Raw genomic sequence first — 20,487 nt, forward strand, 5'->3', positions numbered from 1 at the left:
TCATTACAGTATCATCAACATTATCTTCCTATTCCTCTCTCCCTCCCTCCATACTTGTCTTGGACTTAAAAGGCGAAAATAAATTAAATAAAATGAAATGAGTGTGGTTGAATTGGTATGAAAAAAAAAATTATGTTCCCATCATGCTTTGGACCATAGTCCATAGGATCAACTTTGCATACTATATTTTCACCTGCATGTATGTTCTCTGTAAAACAAACATGGCATTTTTGTAAATCTGTACACCCAAGGCAGTTTTTAAGAACCACTGATATGGACTATATATTTAACAAATTTAATATTAAAGATTTCCATTTGTAATATTGGATAATAAAAATTATGTATATTTGTCAAGCCACTAAGACATAATAAAAATTCCAAGAAAATCATAGTTTATGGTGGTTAAGGAATGAGATGACGTTAATTTACCATCTATATTCAGATACAGTGGATTTATAGTTAAAAAAAACTCCACATCTAGACATTGTATATATAATAAAACCACAAACTGTCATTTCTCATACTTTCATCAATGTAATACATTTTAATATATATATTATTGGCAAAGAATGTAATCTTTCTAGTTTGGCCCCATAATTCTGAATAGTGAAATACTGTGCTGAGGCTCTACTGGAGGAGTTAATCGTCCCAGGTTAATTACTTTCTATAAATAACTGATCCGAGAAATGTAGTCCTAGCTCGATACTTCATTATAGATATTTCTTACATGCTTGATACAAACGCTACAATAAGGAAGAATATCAGTTATTTTTTACGTTAGTAAACAAATATGTTAAAAAAAGAACTCTTTATAACAATAGATACATCTATTCAACCAATCTAATTAACATAGAACATGATTTACCTAATCACTTACTAATTACAACACAAAAAGATCCTAGTTAATGGCTTTCACTACGAACCTTCTATGACAGGGTGTGCGACAATCCAACGCTGAGACTAGCAGAGTGACTCGCTGATTATCATATTGATTCTGTTAAAGGTTACACGGGAGAAATATGCGCATACAAGATCCCGTTTGCATTCATCTAATTATAAACTACGATGTGCATCTTGAATTCTCTCCGCCGTTGGAGAAAACCGCTCAAGCGTTTAATATGACACCCATTTATTTTTATCAACATTTTTCTCTCATGAACAGTACGATTTTAAACTACATTTTTCAAAAAAATATTTGGTTAATATTTATACTCTCATATTTAATGTTCTTGGAAAATAAATCACAAAGCAAAACTTCCATTTTATTCCATTTAACAATCAAGTAGATTTTTTTTTTAAATATCAAAATGAACATTAATGTTATTGATTTGTAATTATTAAACAAATAATGTGAATTAGATATTATAAGTAAAATTTAAATAGAATTAATCAGAATTTCAATGAATTTTTTGAGCATACAATAACAGCCCATAAAATACTGAATATAAAAACTGGGCTAATATATAATTACTGTATTTTTAATAAATTCTAAAAATACCTATTAATTAGAGAAAAAGAATAAAAGTTATTAAAATGTATGGTGTGTTAATGTTATTAATATTTTGAGTGTACATAACAATATGCAATACATACAATAACAGCTCATAAAATACTGAAAATAAAAACAGGGCTAATATATACATTTTTTTTGAATAAATTCTAAATATATATATGAAAAAAAAGAATAAAAATAATTAAAATGTATAGTGTTTACATGTTTTTTTGAATATTTACTGTACTTGCATTATGGAATGTTTTTTTCTGATCTATTAGAAGGTATTATTATAACAAAATATTTTGCCCTAATTTTTGGTTTATAATTTCAATTGTTTTAATGTACAATACACACACTTCTACATTATCTTGGATGCTGTTTTAAATTGTATACTTCGTCGTTCATAAAATAATTAATGTAATCAATCATAAACTGTCTTACTGTGAGGTGCAACAACCTCTGACACAAATGCGAAGATTCTTCTGGTATAAGCTGGAAATCAACTGAAGGATTTTTATAATAAAACAAATTGTAAATCGAAGAAAACAGAACCGATTTGATCTATGGTATATCTATGAAAACTAGCTACTTCAATAGAATTATAAGTTTTTTGAGTACATAATAATAACAGCTCATAAAATTCTAAAAATATATATTTGAAGAAAGAAAAAAGAAAATAATTAAAATGTACAGTATGGTATATGCTTTTTGCTAATCTAAGGTATTAATTTGATAATAAATTTTGCCCTAATTCGTTTATAATTTTCAGTTGTTTTAATTACAAACATTTCTTCTGGTATCTGATAATGAACTAAAAGATTTTCATAATAAAAAAATTTTAATAAAAAAAGAAAACGAAACTGATTTGATCTATATCTAACGAAAACTACGGTATTTCCAAACTAGTTTACTTATTTAATCTTTGTTACACAGTATATTAAATTGAATATTTAGGTATTAATTATTCTAAATTTTACAACAATCTCTTTAAACAAGCAATGGCTATGTCTGTCTGGTATAAACAAACAAAATCAAAATGATCAATCGATGACGCGAAACATCAACTGTCATTTTAGCATCCATGTCGTGTCAAACACAGATGGCATGTTTAGTAATATCTACCCAAGTCAACCTAATCAATACCTTCATTAAATTAAAGGAAAACAACAAGTCACGCAAAGCAGGCCTGACTCATCTCATACCTTACACTTTTCATAATTCAAAACCTATTAAAACACATTTCCTAAATGCGAAGGACTCTGCGTCATCATTGGTTTGGAGTTAACTCTGAATGCTAAGTATCGCGCATTTTCATTGGTTGAGATTTACAATTGCAAAAGTAACGCAAGTTTTTATTGGTTGATTGAGAGGAAAATAGAAATTATGGAGGAGTCATATACTACAGTTATGATGGAGTGTGAGAAGATGTTACCATGGTAATTTGAACTATCACTGGACTGGAACCCGACATTAATATAATATTCAACATATCTTTAAGTATTCTGAATATCATACAGTCCAATACCATCTATAATACTTAAATAAAGTCTTTAATTCATTCTCATTTCCTGACAACTTCTTATTCAAATTCTTTTATATAAATTTTATAGAAATAAAGTCTTTCATTCATTCTTAATTTCTGACAACTTATTATTTTAATTCTTTTATATTCTGATAACTACCCTCACTTTAAACATTGTTATTACGGTAACTGTATTTTAATTTCTAATCAACAAAATTTTTTTTTAAATCTTGCATCAACCTTTTTAGAATTTAGAACAAATTAAACCAAATTGGTATATGCACAGTAATGGTCTTTTAAAATAATTTACACACATCAAAGAGAATATGAAGAATGTAAAAAAATAATTCTGTAAATCCTGCTCTTTTTACGAAAGCAAATAATACACAGTACAGTTAATTTTTGAAGAAATGATTTAGCCCTGATTGAACAGTTTGGTTTCCCAACCTTAAGGTGGGGATTTCAATCCCTCCACTGTGCATTTCATTTGTGTCCTTCACAATAGCACTGTTCTGTTTAAACTAATTTTTCCATGGTCTACCCAGCTCTATTAATGGGTACAGCCCAAAACTTCTGAGAGTATTAAACCTACGATGACCTGGCGTCCAATCCAAGGGAAGTATTACACTTTTAGCCACTTTACATTACAGAAACTAAGGAGAGGCTCCAGTCCCTATAAATATAAATGGCTGCTGAAAGAATTTACTTTAAAAAAAAAAAAAAAAAAATTTTCTGCAGCTGTGTTACTGCAATGAAAATCAGGTTTGACATTATCACCGGAACTGAGAATACAGAAGCACATGACCGCAAATCACGCAATTACAAAAGAAGACTGTTGCGTTGGTGGGAAACTGAATGTCTCTATGTTCTGGTCAGAATGCTAATAATCCCATGTGGGTCTTATAAAATAGTTCAACAACATTTTTGCGACATTGGTGACGTCAGTAATTTTGTTTCTACAGTAGTTAAAAATAGCATTTGAATTTGAAGATTATGTTCTTGTATTTAAATGCTACATGTTTCAATGTTTGTCTCCTGACTATTGCCCATGTCATGTGACTACTGCCAAGTCACCTGACTATTGTCAGTCACCTGACCAAGTCATGTCACATGATCACTACCAGTTATCTGATTATTCCATGTGTAAAATTTTGTAGAAGTATTTTTTAAAACGTGAAAGTTGTATTTTTATTGATACCATGTGCAATTTAAATAATTTAATATTTGGTAAAACACTTAAAGACCTCATATAAGATATTAGGTTTTTAATGCAAAAAATATAATACTTGGTTTTCAAGCTTCTGAATGTATACAGTGGGATTTTATCTACCAGTGGCAGATCCAGAAATTCATATTAGAGGGACTCTCACAGATAGAAGGTCCATCACCTTAGCCCCCATCATGGTTGAAGTTGAGATAAGAAATTTTTAGGATTATGGCACCTCTTGAAGGCCATAAATGGCACTCTCAGTTATAAATATCAATGCAATCTTCTTTTTTTTCTCCAGTTTTTAAATTTGGAAATATTTAAGGGGGTCCTGGGCCAACTGGCCAATATGGGTTTTTTTGTAAAAATATGTTTTCATCCAATTTTTGAATTCTGTTAGATAACAAATACTTTTTGACTTCATGTGGGAAATATTGTAATTTTTATTTTCTGAAATTTAATCTAAATTATATTAACGCAAATGTTGTTGCTAAACTAAACAATCGGCCATGTTTGCTTTGGTAACATGGATAACTTAATGCTGATTAACACACTCTGGTTTACGTTAATTTTCGTTGTCAGCGAAGTCTGTTTTACGAACCATACGAATGAAAGTAATACTCAACAAAAAATCATAGTCAACGAAATGAACCACTTGAACAAGCTCATTGACATGACAATGATGACTTACATCATGATGCAAATAAAACTACATTAATTTTAATACAATTTCATTTTGTTGAATTTTGGAATGAAATGCTAATGATATTACAGATGAATACTCAACAAAGTAATTTTAATTTTTATTGATAATGAATAATTGAAATAAATGTAGGTCAATCGATTACCACATCGCTGACGTCAAAATACACCATGACACACTTTCAATACTGAGTAATATCACTAAGCAGTCGATAAGGTTAATTCCACAGCTTAGCCATAGAATCTATTGCTGTTTCAACTGACATATTTTTTATAAGAAACAAAGGGGGAAAGGGGGCGGCTATATTTGTGCATTGTGAATCCATTAGATATACCTTCAATAAATAATATATAGTAATTTATTACGTTTTAATCGGAAATAATTAGGTCTTGATCTATCAGTTAAAAAAGCTAAGAAAAATTAAACTTGCCTGAAGAGCCACTCAGATAGATTGACTGCTTAGTGGCAGTTTACTCAACAATGGAACAATGTGGTACTTGTGGCAGCCTCTGATAAGGGGGAGAGGGAAAAGACTAGGAGAAGACCCCAGTGGGTATAAAGGACCTATGGTCCAAGGAGGTAGGACCTATGGCATAAAGGGTTAAGAACCTGGAGCTTTGGTGTAAGAGAGCAGGACAAATGTTCCGATTGAGGAAAACCTATCATGGTCCAAGATTGGTGGGGGGGGGGGAGGTCTATGTTCAAGGCCAAGGGTCAGTTTGATGGTGTCTTCTTACCTATTGTAGGGATCCAGAGTGCCATGCCCTTTGCAAGCTTATCTAAATGATTCACACCTAGATACGCCTAGAATATTGCATAGTGTAATATAGCGACATACTCGAGTCAGGTCCGTAACCAGGTTCACAGAAGGAGGGGGGCGGAAGGAGGGGGGGGGGGTTGTTTCCTATAGGCCAAGTTTTCAAAAGTGTTTCTTTAATTAACAAAGTTACGATCAGTTCGGCCAAACCTCACATCCCTCTCTCTCCCCCCACCCCTCCCCGGTGACGGCCTATATAAAACGATATGTTCATATATACAGGAGAGAGAGGATTATGCCATATACAGGATATAATGGTCTGCTTTTCCTACTACCGATAGCTCTCCTTGATCCGCTCAGGGTAAAGTATATTTTGTGGGTTTTTTAACTAGCAGAAATACAAATAAATCAAAAACAAAATAGATTTGGTATAATTCATCCACACTTAAATAATACCAACACTGCGGGTAAACAGAGGGTAGGTAGAACTGCAACTGTCTCCACCTCTGGTTAAATAAACAAAATATAATTTTGAAATAAATAAATAATATAATAATTTAAATAAATCAAGTTATACAATTGTTACAATCACATAACAAATATTCGGATGTTATATAAAAATAACTCTATTCTACTATGCTGTATTAAAAGAGAAGCTTGTAACAAATTAAATATGAACACTATTGGAAAACATAATGCTTGTCAAACACCGACACAAAAATTGAACAAAAATACATGAACATTAAATCTAGCATACAATAACATACCAAATTTGTCTGCTTTTGAGTAAGAAAATAGCTATAGAATCGAATAAGACTGCCAACACATTTTTTCAGCAACAATAACATGCACAGTATAACACATTTGAATAGAACGAATGATTAAAGCATGATGAATTAAAGAAAGAAATTGAGATGGTTTGAAGTAAAAAAATAAATCAGCTGACACCAATAATTTCGGTATAAACGATGGAAAAATTAAATAAATCATTGAAAAAAATAACTGGACACTTTACCTTTCTCTGATAATTTTATGGAATGCAAGAAAGGCAAAAGAAGGGAAAGATAGGGAGTCATACATGAACAAATCAAAGCATGAAAATGGCATTCAAAACACTTCATAACAACAGTTGTGGCATTATGATACGGTCATTTTGATTGGACAAGTGCAGTCCATGCTTTGCATTATATGTTTGTATCTGTTATTGACACATTAAATATGAATAATTCATGAGCTTAGAATTATGATATGGCCATTGCGATTGGACAAGTGCAGTCCATGCTTAGCATATGTTTGTATCTGCTTACTGACACAAAATATGAATAATTCATGAGCTTGGACTTATGATACGGCCATTGCGATTGGACAAGTGCAGTCCATACTTTGCATATGTTTGTATCTGTTAACTGACACAAAATATGAATAATTCATGAGCTTGGACTTATGATACGGCCATTTTGATTGGACAAGTGCAGTCCATGCTTTGCATATATACGTATGTATCTGTTATTGACACATTAATTAATATGAATAACTCATGAGCTTGAAAAACACCTGCAAATGAAGTTAATCAATTTTGTTCAGGATGCCGTAATACTGTATGTGCTACTAGTACAATTTTTATTCAGGCTCTTGAGAAATTGGCATTAAATTATAATATGAATATTCATAGCCTTACGAATTATTCATAATCTACAAGGTAACAACAAATATTACATCACATCAAAAAATATCACATACAATAAACAGTCATGTTTTCACATTCTGACAAATCTAATTGAAGTACAGTAATTAAAAAAAAAAACAATTTGCAAAAATTCAGTTAGAGTATCTTTTAATTCCTCGCTTTGCATTTCGCTTGGGCCACTAGGCAAGGTACTTTACCGACTTTTTTCTTAATCCACCCAGGAGTTCAAGTGGATACTCGGAAGGATCAAATGCAAAATGTGCTGATTACTAGCTGCAACATTATGGAATTCTCTCCAGGGAGCTGAGTATGTGTTGCCTATGTGCTTGACCCAATGAACAGGGTAATAATGTGAAGCAATTAGAGGCCTTGTTGGCATTAGGCGCTATTTAAGTCTAACATATAAAATATATTATTTTTGGAAAAAAGCATATTATTTTCGCATTATGCCCATATGGGTGTGATATATCATCATGACCATATATGGGCAAATCACACAAATTTGGTAGGTGTAAACAGACCTTTAAGAACACTGCTATATTTCTTCTTTAGCATCACCTAATGCAACATGCCAATGCAGAATTGAATGGTAATTATGTAATCAACACAGGTACGCTATCCATCCGCATAGAAAACAGGAAGTGAAATTGAGCCTCCGCAACAACTAAGCTACCATCAATCATTGCGACAGCCTGTGGCCAAATATACGTACCAAATAATTTACTATGTTTTCCCGTTATAAATATTTCGAGAAGTGTTGTAACACAATAAAGAATACCTTTGAATGGAGTTTGAATTCAATCTTAATTTGCAGCGATTTCCATGCAAAATTATCCAAGTAAATTTTGATGTCGTAAATTTTAAAGTAATTGAAACCAACTGTGTATCTAAATTCAGCATCAGAATATGTTGTTTTTATGTATAATGTACCACTACAAATACCTCTATTTTAAACCCAATACCATTTCAATTTTAATCATACAGGAAATTTACTCAAGTATTTTGAATAATTTTTGATACAACAGTTGCATTGTTTTTTACGTATGTATGTATGTATGTATGTATGTATATATATCATATGCAGAAATACCTAAACTTTAGTGAGCCTCTGAACACTCAAATCACCTTCTTCCAATATGTGAAAAAGGTCCTCAATTTTTTTGAACACACATTTTATTAATTCAAGGTCTAACCTAAATAATTATATTTTTCTTCTAATACAATATAATATTTGCCATGTTGTTCTTTTAATCCACCGTATTTATACATCTACTGTAAAACTTTAAAATCGTCTGAAAAAGTTGAGATGTTGGTATTTTTCTACCTGAAAAATATATTCTTCCAAATAATCCTTAAGCTCTGGCGATGGCAAATGCACAAGTTTTATTTATTCCTAAATATGGTATTGATGACCTTAAATCATGACCATATATAGGCACATTATGACTACAGTTGTAAACAAAAATTTGATAATCTGGACAAAAAGTTAAAATAAATTGGCAGTTAACAGATTTTTATTAATAATATATTTCCTATAATCTCTGTAAACACCATTTTCGGCAAATTTGAAATGAAAATTTCTAAGAACCTGGCAGCTGCCACTGGGGGTGGGGGGGGGATCATCCATATGCATTTTGTTTAGTTACCAATGCAGGGGTTTATTTAACAGCCGGCGGCCGGCGCATTCGATCGGCTACTACGATGTTTTCGCCGGCTACTTCAATCAATGCTGTACAAAAAGTAATACAAAAACCACCAATATAAATATCGCAACAGGCCTGTAAAGAACCTTATTTATCTACACGAAGTTAATTTGCAATAGTATGCACTCATTTCGATGTTCCTTTCTGTTGAAAGTTCGTTAAAATATCTACCAATTTTCAGACTCCATTTCATGAACTCGCGGCGTAAACAAAGTTAAAGTTCAAAGTTCGGCAGTCGCGTCTGGTTGAGTCCATCAAAGAAGCCACGCCTCTAAATCACATGTTAGCCAATAAGATAATAGAAATTTCTCCTCCACCACATGCTCAGGTGATGACGATATACATCGCCCAAACTCTTTTACTGTACATTGGGCTTCCGGGTTTTCTTACCGCGGAGAAGAAAAAAACAGATCGTCGTTTTAAAATTAATTTGTGTATGACTATGAACCTTTTATTTTCATTTCATTTTTATTTATACTAGCCCTCTTTGTAATGACATACATATTTTGGAAATGATAAATAATTTAAAAAAAAAACCAACACTGGCTCAAATTCGTTTACATTCGGTGGCGGAGGTAGCAAGCCGAACCAACTATATTGAATGCTGTTTACACTCACAATTTCAGAGTCATAGATAGTACAGTGATTAAAACGGCAGAGCAAGCCAAAATCGTCTCAATTCACATCACATGAGACATTTTTTTTTTCCAATGTGATATCCATTCCTTTTCGATATCTGCGTAAATTTTAGAACTATTTTTTGCTCTCCTTTAGATGTTTTCTTCAACGCAGATCTAGGGCATAGGCCTAAGTGGTGAATCCCCACAAATTTCAACATGTTTGTGAAAAGTAAACAACTTCATCATTATAAAAATTGTATTTTCAATTTTTTTGGTGGATTTTATTAAATGTGTATAAACTTCAAAAAGAATGTATTTCAATTATTAATCAATATTCTGACCTTAAATTCCGATGTTGAGCTCTAAAAATTCGTAAATTCTAGGCCTATTCTAGCCTATTCAGTAAGTATACTAATCAAGGAGGTTCTGATCATCACTGCATGTGATTGCACATGTGCAACCACTGTGCAGTGTATACTAAGAAGTTCAAATGGGAAACTAATTTTCCGTACCATATGACATACCACGATGTTCAATCATCATCAATCAATGTTTGAATCGATACTAGGCCTACAGGAAAATAGTTTGTTAATAAAACATTGATAAACATTGTTCATTTTGTAGGATGCTTGAATACCATACAAAATTAAGGAATATCATATGAGTGAGTAAACTTGTCTCTTTCTTATCTGTGCCTGGGATAGCCAGCTAAGTCCTGGCAGGCTTGTGGCGCCTTAGCCTGCCTAAGCCTAGATACTGTAGCCTACACAGTGGCTGTAGGCCTATCTAACCTAGGCCTAAACTCACGATACGATATTTTCAGCTATTGTATGATATTCCTCTCATGAATTAAATTTAGGCTTTTTGAGATTCGACATCTAGATGTGTATGCCGAAATTATCAATTCGCGAAAGTTTCTGGTTTACAGTATCTATTTAGGCTAGGTAGGCCTATGTATGAAGAATATGTAAAAATATCAACTTTTTTAGAGCTCAGTAATTGATTCTGAAAAACTGTTAAGAAAAAATGATGTAGAGAAATGCCATCAAATGGGCTTAAAAAACTCTAATACCCTGGAGCGCAATGGCACTTCCGCCCCCTTGACCCCCGACCAGGGCTCTGCCCCTGGACCGCGATGGGGGCCTAGGCGGCCCCCTATACCCCGGCCTATTTCAATTTAATCTCCTGTTACTTTCAAATTTCTCCTGCTACTCAAATTCTTAAATAAACCCCTGCAATGTATATTTGTGGTCGATACACAACTTTCTTTCTTGAAAAGAAAAAAAAAAACAGAAACGCATAAAACCTGCAGTGTTTTTGGTAGTTTCGATACTGCTGCTCTACTGTATGTTTCCCAACGAAAATTTGCAAGTCTTCAGAAGTTGGTGGCGCTATTTAAAAAAACAAAATGGTGTATAGGCCTATACCCTCTCCTTGCCAGAAAGGTTAAGGAAATCTGTAGTATCACTTCAATAAATCATAGAAAAAATTCTTATGGTCTGAGACATGGTTGATAAATTATGTTTTAAATGAGACATTCAAATTTATGATTTTTTTTGGAGAAGTCTGTTTTTGATATTTGATGCATTAACAGCTGTACATCTAAAATACATGTCATTCTCAACAAATTTAAGCGAACATTATCATGTCGTACTGCGTCTGAAATAATGTGCGAACTGATGTATTTTGTTTCGTGAATGTTTCAGCCGATTTAACTTTGAGTTTGCTTACGACCATTATAATCTGTAATCGGATCTGCAAGCCAACAGTTCCTAAGGCGTAAGCCTACTTTAAATTGAACTCGCCAAAAGAGATCGAAACTAGACAACTATATAAATCTTCATGCATTCAATTTTTTTTATCCTGAAACATAGTCGTACAACTTTTTTTATATAAATACAAAGCAAATACATGTCTCCCTCCAATTAAAGAACCCTTTCTGGATCAAAGGTGATAATGATCTTTAGCAGATTCGGTCTTTAATTAGAAAAAAAAATTATTAAAAAGATATAAGATAAACACTTAATTGGGGCTGCAAAATGTGGTTTTTAATTGAAGATGGTCTTTCTTCATAATTGGAGGGATACTTATATATTTTTTACTTTGTTTATTCTTCTTTTTTCTTTCTTTTTTTCTAGTTTTCCCTTTTTTCTTTTGTCACACAAACACTTGCAAATCTACATGAAGGCTACCAGAGGGTCCACCGATTAATTTTAGATATGAAAGAATAGTTGCATACTCCAAGCAAAGAAATCATGTCATCATGCTGGGATTCATAATCATATCAATAATGTAGATACTATGTTATGATACTATGTTATGCATTCTACCAATAATGCTCAGAAAACTAATAAAACATATGAAAATGAACATGTGAAGTATTTCTGAAAAAAACCTCCTAATGTCAGAGTTCAAACAAATATAATTTGTTTTATTAAAATGCATAGGTGAGCTTATATTCATCCTTTTGTTCAAATATAAATGTAGTCATCCTGAACTATATGTCTTATGTTTGGCTTTCAAAGTCATCATATTTTTATTGAATTTACTATTGTTTTTCCAAATAAAAATTCAGGGTCTGAATGATCACTTTTGGCTAGATGGAACATATCAAACATTAAGTTAAAATTGATGAGGTGTAAGAGTCTGATGGTAGTAAATAAATCATTCAAAAAAATGTAGTACTTTTAAGACTAGTTTTATTTGACAATATAGAACACTAAGTCACCAACTATAAATAAACAAATCAATACATAATAAATAAAATGAACTCAACACCCCTCCCTCCCTAAATGTTAGAAATTACTCCATACCACCATCTAACACAAAGACATAAGAATACATATTGAACAGTGAAATATTTTATGTTTAAATCTATTTCTGTGACTTATCCACTATAGACTTAATGGCATACTAATTTATTGTCTTCTGAAAATTTTTTAAACGTTGAGCTGCGACAAAAGTGTAGTCATCTAATGGGGAATAAAAATCTAGATCGAGGACAGATCAATTGGACAAGTTCAAAGGACAAAAGTCAAATGAAAAATAGAATGTAGGTGACGGGCTTTCAGATTAATTCAGCTTAATTGGTTTTTTTTTTTAGTTATAAAAGCAATGATCCATTTGTGGAATGCAATGCACTATATTTGTAAATTTATTATCATTATGAAGTTCTAAGATGATAAAAAAAAAACAATATTTTATTATGGTTGACATGTGTTTGAGGTATATGAGGCTTGTTAGCCGAAAAACCAATGTACTGTCACTAATTATTAAATGGAGTAATTAGTAATTAAAGAATGTGCACTGATGCTGATTTTGTAATGATAAGCCTCACATGGAAGAATGTGGAACAGAGGTAAAACTTTCACTTTACACGCAAAAGATCAGGGGTTCGAATCCTTTTGGCGACTGGGGCCACTCTTCCTCGGTAGATGAGTGAGTAGTTATGCCAAGCCACTAATTATAGTTATCAAAACTTTGGAATACTTGGAGGAAGCTACGAGTTTATATACTAAAAAGAAATTATGATGACTGAGATTGATTTCAAATTGTCACTGTATTCAAGGAACACAGTTATTTCTCTTGGCCTTGCGTAAGGCTTACAAAACACATCTGTATTCTATATGAGGCATGCCTTCTCAAACTAATGTACTGTCACAATATGTTAAACTTATTTGTATATAGTACAATATAATAATAATAATAATAATAATAATATTAATAATAATAATAATAATAATGACAATGATTATAAATAATAATAACAATAATAATAATAATAATAATAATAATAATATATATGTAGCACGTAATTTTAACAACCACAAGGACTTAGGTCGTAACACTGATCATAATTCTGTAAACAGTCAATTTCATTAAATGATTTTTTATTATTTACTTTTATTTTAATACCATATTTCAAGAGGGGAGACCCATCCAGCATTGTAGATCATTAGGGGCCCTCAAACAATACATGATGCATCATTTTAAAGGTTATAATGTTGAAAATTTGGTAATATTAAAAGAGTATTAATTTTTTGTTGTTTAGCCCAATGGATGCTAGTTTTGGGATGACATGCCTCATATATTAGCACTACAGGATATACTACAGCTATCGTGCACTAAAAGAGAGTGGTTACTTACCGGCCATTATCTCTGCCGACACCCCAGACACGAATGCTACACACATGTTGCTGGTTCAGTAACTGGTCGTCTGCTGTGTCCATCAACTTCAAGTGCTCATCCTCTAAAACCATGTTCATGTCTTTACCCTGAGAAACAAATGATGAAAAAAAAATTTATAACATTACAGTGAGTATAAAACTTGCTTACCAACTAACCAGCCATTTTATTTTATTTATTTAGGCACACACAAAGGAGCTGAGGATTGCCAATAGCAAATATATCACTGTTCTACGAATAGGTGTCAATCCCTTACATACACACAAGATGCTTTACACTAACTAAATCTCAGTATGAGTCCTAGGATGTGGAGTTGTTTCGGGTTGTAAGGAAAATCCTGCAACACTGAGAAATTGAACCATGACCCTGCAATTGGGGGGGGGGTCAAGCATCCATAACCACCAACTCTGTTTCTGTTACATACCAGGGGCGGATCCAGAGATGTCCGAAGTTAGGGGGGCCCAAAAGTGGGGCTAATCAAGATAACTCCACCCTAGGAGGTCTGGGGCATGGGGACATGTCCCCGCGAAATTGTTGTTACTAGACACCCGAAAATAACCTCTGAAGCATCTTGGGCGATCAATTTTTTCTTTTTTTTACTTTCCAAAGGGGGGTGGAGGGCCCCTTTCTTTTTTTTTATAATCCACTAGATCCTCATACAGGGCAATATGAATTAAGGAAGTCAATGGTCATGTTTAAGGACAATTTTGTGTAAAATAGTATTATTTTCATTAAAAATTAATTCTAAACAATTTGTAACGAAAATTGACGATCATACATAGATTTTGGAAGATCTTCATAAAAAAAACGACTTTGAAATTTGGGACAGTTCCATGAAATACGCAACTGTTAGTAACTAAAATTTACAAGGATTACTATCAACCTAATGAGGGCAGTATATAATGATTGATTTGATATTATTTTAAATTTTTCATAAGAAAATTGCCCAATAGAAGTACATGTAAGTCTAAAAGCCACTAAAGTGAAGTGCTACATAAGAGGAACGCTCAGTGGAGAAATCATGCATTATTTAGAACATGGCCGTGAACTATACTGCTGTTGTGGTAACGGCAATGGAAATATTATTATTAAGTCCATTAAGTGCCATCTTACCAAGGAAATTATATATTACTTTGTCTCTACGTTTAATAATCTTCTCCATCCTACTATGGAGGTTTAATAATAGACAACAATTTGGGCTTCATATTGAGTCAATTACTTTTGAATAATTCAACAATAACTGCACGTTTTTAAATTGGTTCGCCGTTCAAACTGGATTCTCTCTATGACGGTACCTATTAATAAGATGTGGCGACAAAACTCAAGCACGGCTCCATTAATAACCTTGTTGGAACCTCAAATCAACGAGGCATTATCCGAAAGTATTAAATATCACAGGACACGACTGTTAGTCTAGACGATGCTTCATAAAACGTTAGCAAAAAAATGTTAGCAACTGGCATATAAAGCAGATATCTTCAGTCGATTTGTATTCGTTCGCGCTAATGTTACATAGTTTCTAAATCCTTTATAAACATTCGTGTCATCGGTGTTTACCTTTCAACTGAAAATTATCTCTCTGAAGGAATGTCTTGCAATTAGTAAATATTAGCAATATTGATTTTGTTTCATTTATTTGCATTGTCTTCCTATGAACATGCATTTATGATGTCTACAATGTATACATGAATACATTATAGCAAATACCATTTTAATATGTTAGTATAAGAGTAGTGATGATTTCTGCTCACTCAACACAGATATTATTCTCCTGATGACAGATTGAAGCAACTCAATTGAAATGTCAAGACATTCTCAATAAACATTTCTTTTCAGAAAGGTATACCGCAAGCATTTAATGATTATTATTATTATTACTGACCCAATTTAAATTAGTCAAAACAAATTTCAAAATATATAGTCAGTAGGAAGTCTAATAATAATGAATAAAAGAAGGTATCAAGATTATTGTATGGGTTTGAGAAAAAATGTTTAGGGGATTGGACTTGTGAGTTGGGGCAAACAGAATGTTGAAATAGTTTATGAATAACAGCTACTACTATATTTTAAAATGGTAAAAACTTGTATCACCTTAAAGGTTTTTTCACAAGGCCGTTTTTTTGCAAGAAGGAACAAAAAAATATGAAAAAGACTTGCATTCAAAAATTAACTGAAATGCAGATACTGTACAGAGAGAAAGTAAAACTCTAGACTAAGAAATGATGTCATGACAATGTATGAAATTCTAGAAAGTGTTTTGGTTCATTATTATTTTAGTTATTGTTATACTAACCTCGCCCCATATTCCAGCACTGTCCCTGATGTCGTTTTTACGGTACGAGAGCTGTCGGATACAATTGTTAACCGCAAGACTACTCTTTCCTGGCGACAGGTCGGAGTCATTCATTTCTACCCAGCCCAGTGATCGTACATGAAATTTTATTGGCTGAAAGAAACAGGCATAAGGTGAGGGTATTAGGTGGCAAATTTCAACAATATTTATTTGTTTAGTTTCTTAAGAATTGTTCACTTCACAAGACAAATTGGTGTTTACACTTTGACTGACAGCAATACATCAACTGGCACAAGCAAGTGTGAAAAGCTGTCATGTTCATTACTCTTTTTCTCACCTCTAATCAGGAACGTTTTTTGTTTTCTTATTTGGGCAAATAGATTTGCCAAAAACATCCAGATGAAGGAGAAAATAAAAATAAAATTTTATTGGTATATGTGAACAGTATAGGGATGATTACATGCTTTCAAATTATACAATTAGGAAGAAATATACATATCTTATTTTTGAAAATTTCAAGGCAGCGTTAAACGTAATAAAATAAAGAAGAACTTCTGGTTTTTTTTCTGAATTTTTTTTTTTTTTTATGGCAGCGTGGGTGCTAACTGGCTCGACTGAGCGTTAGTATTATAAAATAATGTATCAAGATCTATCTGCAACATTTAAAATGATGTGTCTAAGTCTCAGAATTAGCATCAAGTTAATTCACTATAAATATATTCTACTTACATCACGTCCGACTTTCTTTTCTTCATGCTCCTGGTCCGAGTCTACGTCTCCGGCGTTCAGTGAAGCGTATCTTAGGGCAGACTCTTGGAAAGCTCGAATATGCTGCTCCGGGTCAGAGTTCGTTCCACCACTCGGTATTGAAGACTGCGAAAGCTGAATAAATAATTATATCATTTATTGAATTTGTAATAATTATTAACATCACCTCGTGTGCTGGGATCAACAGACCATAAACGATGATGATGATGATGATGATGATGGTGATGATGATGATGGTGGTGATGATGATGATCACCATGGTGATGATAATGATGATGATACCATAAAGATGCCCACTTCCGAATCCCAGGGTGTTTGGTTTAAAATCCAGTAAAAAATATTAAATTATATATTTCAAAAAATTTGTTTGACCTCATTATCTTAAAGATTTATACTTAATGGATACTTAAGGAGGATAAGCAGAATAACACCAATGATGGAAAAAAAACACAACCATAACATGCACATACTCAACTCAGCACACCTGCCCTGCATCAATTTATTTGACATAAATTGCATCAGTATATGTCACAACACAATTTCTTCACTAAATTTTGTACGCTTCATTCCAAAACATGACAACAATGTAATCTATATTGATCAATTGATAACTCATTACATAAAATTCTTTTCTAAAAAAATAATTGAAAAGGTAGCCAACAACATGAAGACTTTAATTTACTACAGCCAAATGAGCCTTACCAATAATTAAATGAAATCATCAATAACTAAAAGATGCATTAGCATCTGTTTTTTTTTATGGATTTTTATAGGCTGTATGGTAATGATAATGGCAATGCACTCATAAAGTGCATAATGCATTATGTTATTATCTCCACTGGCTCAAAACCTCAACCAAGGTGTAATAAACAACAGAAGAATAAAAAAAACAAAAAAAAAAGGAATAAAACTGTGAATGTATTTTGATTGTTTTTAATCTTTTACGTTGTTATTATTATATTATTAATATTTATAATTGTGTATGAAAGGTAAATATTTGTTTTGATATGAGTGAATGTACCCGTTACAAGTTTCTGTGGGGACAAATAAGTTCTAAATCTGAATAAGCAAATTTTAGACCACTACTTTAATCATATTCTGTTGAAATCGACTATAGTAATAATTACACGTACTGTATATGAAATTATAATGGTGATTATTTTTTCAGTGGGTCAGCGTGGGGAATAGATAGAATATGAAATGAAATTGCATTCTGATACACACAAAAATTGCAATATAAACCGATATTATACTGCAAACCTTCGGACATATATTATATATTGTATACATTTTTAGAGTGGCTTAATGTAAAAATAGAATGTTTAATTTCCCTAATGGATCGGACCGGTTTCTCTTCAGCAGAGGTTGACACAAGGAATACAGAGACAGTCTATATGAGCTGTCAGCTGTTACATTACTATTCAGTGTGATAAGAAAAAATATATAATGGTTATCCATTTTTATATTATTTTCACCCAACAGTACGTTTCTCACCAAAAATCAAGAGATAAAAATGAATAATGAAAATTAAAAAAAATATTTAAGGAATCAGGCTACATAGGGGTGGATCCAGGATTCAAAATGTTTCCCAAAAAAAATTTTGATTCCTAGATGGCCGGAAATAATCTTCCCTGCCTTCTGAGGTGTCTTTTAATGACTTTAAATTTCTTAAAAATTCAAGGTTTTCCCTCTCTTGAAAAAGGTCAGTTAATTTTATCTCATTCTTAGGCCTATACATAAGAAAAAAAAATCAAGACATAGGCAATATATTATTATATTCCAACAATATTAAGTAGTTGAATACGTACAGTAGTATTTCTTCCATGGATCGATGAACCGATAGGTCTGACAAACGTACTTTCGTACATAAATTATTACGACATGGAACCAAAAACAGTGTTTTTAATCTTTATTCAATTGAAATCTAGTTGGGCTAAAGCCTAGTTTGTATCATCTGCCAACCTAAGCCTAGGTTAGCATGCCTTCTGTTATCCAGGACCCAGTATTTTGTTATACTTCTTAACAGATGCAATTCATCCGAACCCCCTGAAATCCCCCTGGAACCCGCCACTGAAATAGATGATAACATACACGTTTTTGAATTATTAACCAACTGGGAAAATTGAGGATATTAATATCTCTTTGCTTCCCAGTTTTAATATTCAAAATTTGTAATTTCATCAAGTTTTATCTACAAAATCTCTTTTATAATATCTAAAAATATTCATCTGGACAACATATTAATAATTTTTTCCTACTCAAAAAAATTATGGTAATTGTGATTTTGGTGTTTTGGGATTTTAAGGAAGAAATGTGGATACATTTAAATGCATATTCATTATTAGTCAAAAAAAAAACATATGGAAACTGATCATGTATTAAACCATCTATCAGTTATTCTTTTTTTTTTTTCAAAAAATTATTATTCTATTTTATATAATCTTTTTCTCACTCTACAATATTTTGCATTCATAGAAATCTTCAATACTAATCTCTTCAACCCTCAGCGCAGATTTGAATGTGTGAATTGAGTAAAATGCACGTTGTAAAATTAATAAGCGTAGATGAGTCAATGAAATGCCGGATTTACATCTTCACGGCAAGAGTAAAAACCCGTTGAAATGTGTATCTATCATGGCATATGTATCGCTTTACATAAATAATTAAATATTACCCCTATGTGCATGCCCTTGGGTATCGTTAGTAACTGCCAAAGAGCCTGGAGTCAATTAAACACTTTTGTTATGCTTTCACATCTGGCAATTTGCCAAATATTTACACAGGGATGCATAGTAATGAACCAATATTGAAAGTTGGAATATAAGACAGGCAGAATATATTTAACGAAAGATTTACAATTATTGACATTATTGGATGCATATGTATATAAATAATATAATATAATTTGGGGTTTAGCGGAAAATAAAATGTGTACTGTAGGTATCTATTTCTGTGGGGTGAGTAAATCCCCTCAACGTCATAGCCAGAATATATTTAACAATAGATTACAATTATTGACAATTATATGAATGTATCATAAATGTATATATAATATAATTATATATTTGGAGTGTAGTATAGCGGAAAATAAATTTGTAGGTATTAAATTTTGTGGGATGTAGGGGTAATTCCCTCATTGGGATCCAGAGATATTAATTTGGTTAATATTTCTACATTATTTTACAGTCTATAAAACAATATAATTTGTGATTTTAATAAAAATAGAAAACATGAAGACATATTAAAATACAGTACCTTGGTTTATTTTATAATTTTTGATGTGAAATGTAAGAAAATTTGGGATCATGTAACACAGCCAAAACATTATGCAAAAAATTTGAGCATGCCAAACACTCTTGGGGGAATATTCAATGTCATATTTATCCCTGTATGATTAATATAAACAGTGTTAATATTTTTAATTAAGTGTGATTATCTCAAAGATCGGATGCTACAGCAGTGATGTATCTATGAAGGTGTGGGCTTGCACACCACCCACCCCCCCAAAAAAAATTGTGATGTATCTATGAAGGTGCGGGCTTGCACA

The 20,487-nt window shown here is 32.2% G+C and overlaps 1 protein-coding gene across 3 annotated transcripts in view; it reads right to left on the bottom strand.

Annotated features, from left to right (window-relative positions):
• LOC117112121 (amyloid-beta A4 precursor protein-binding family B member 2-like) overlaps positions 1-20,487 on the bottom strand; it is a 70,896-nt gene that overhangs the window by 15,611 nt on the left and 34,798 nt on the right. For 2 of the 3 annotated variants that reach the window (XM_033255171.1, XM_033255175.1), the window contains 4 exons: positions 16,902-17,054; positions 16,173-16,325; positions 13,841-13,968; positions 6,700-6,705 (listed from right to left, as the gene is read on the bottom strand). In XM_033255171.1, the coding sequence (XP_033111062.1) occupies positions 6,700-6,705; positions 13,841-13,968; positions 16,173-16,325; positions 16,902-17,054 (440 nt within the window). The remainder of the gene's footprint in view (positions 1-6,699; positions 6,706-13,840; positions 13,969-16,172; positions 16,326-16,901; positions 17,055-20,487) is intronic. The other variant, XM_033255174.1, reaches the window with a different exon arrangement.

The sequence above is a fragment of the Anneissia japonica genome, unplaced genomic scaffold, assembly GCF_011630105.1.
Source record: "Anneissia japonica isolate Jap-2015-1 unplaced genomic scaffold, ASM1163010v1 scaffold284702_len192836_cov137, whole genome shotgun sequence".
NCBI classification, from domain to species: Eukaryota; Metazoa; Echinodermata; class Crinoidea; order Comatulida; family Comatulidae; genus Anneissia; species Anneissia japonica.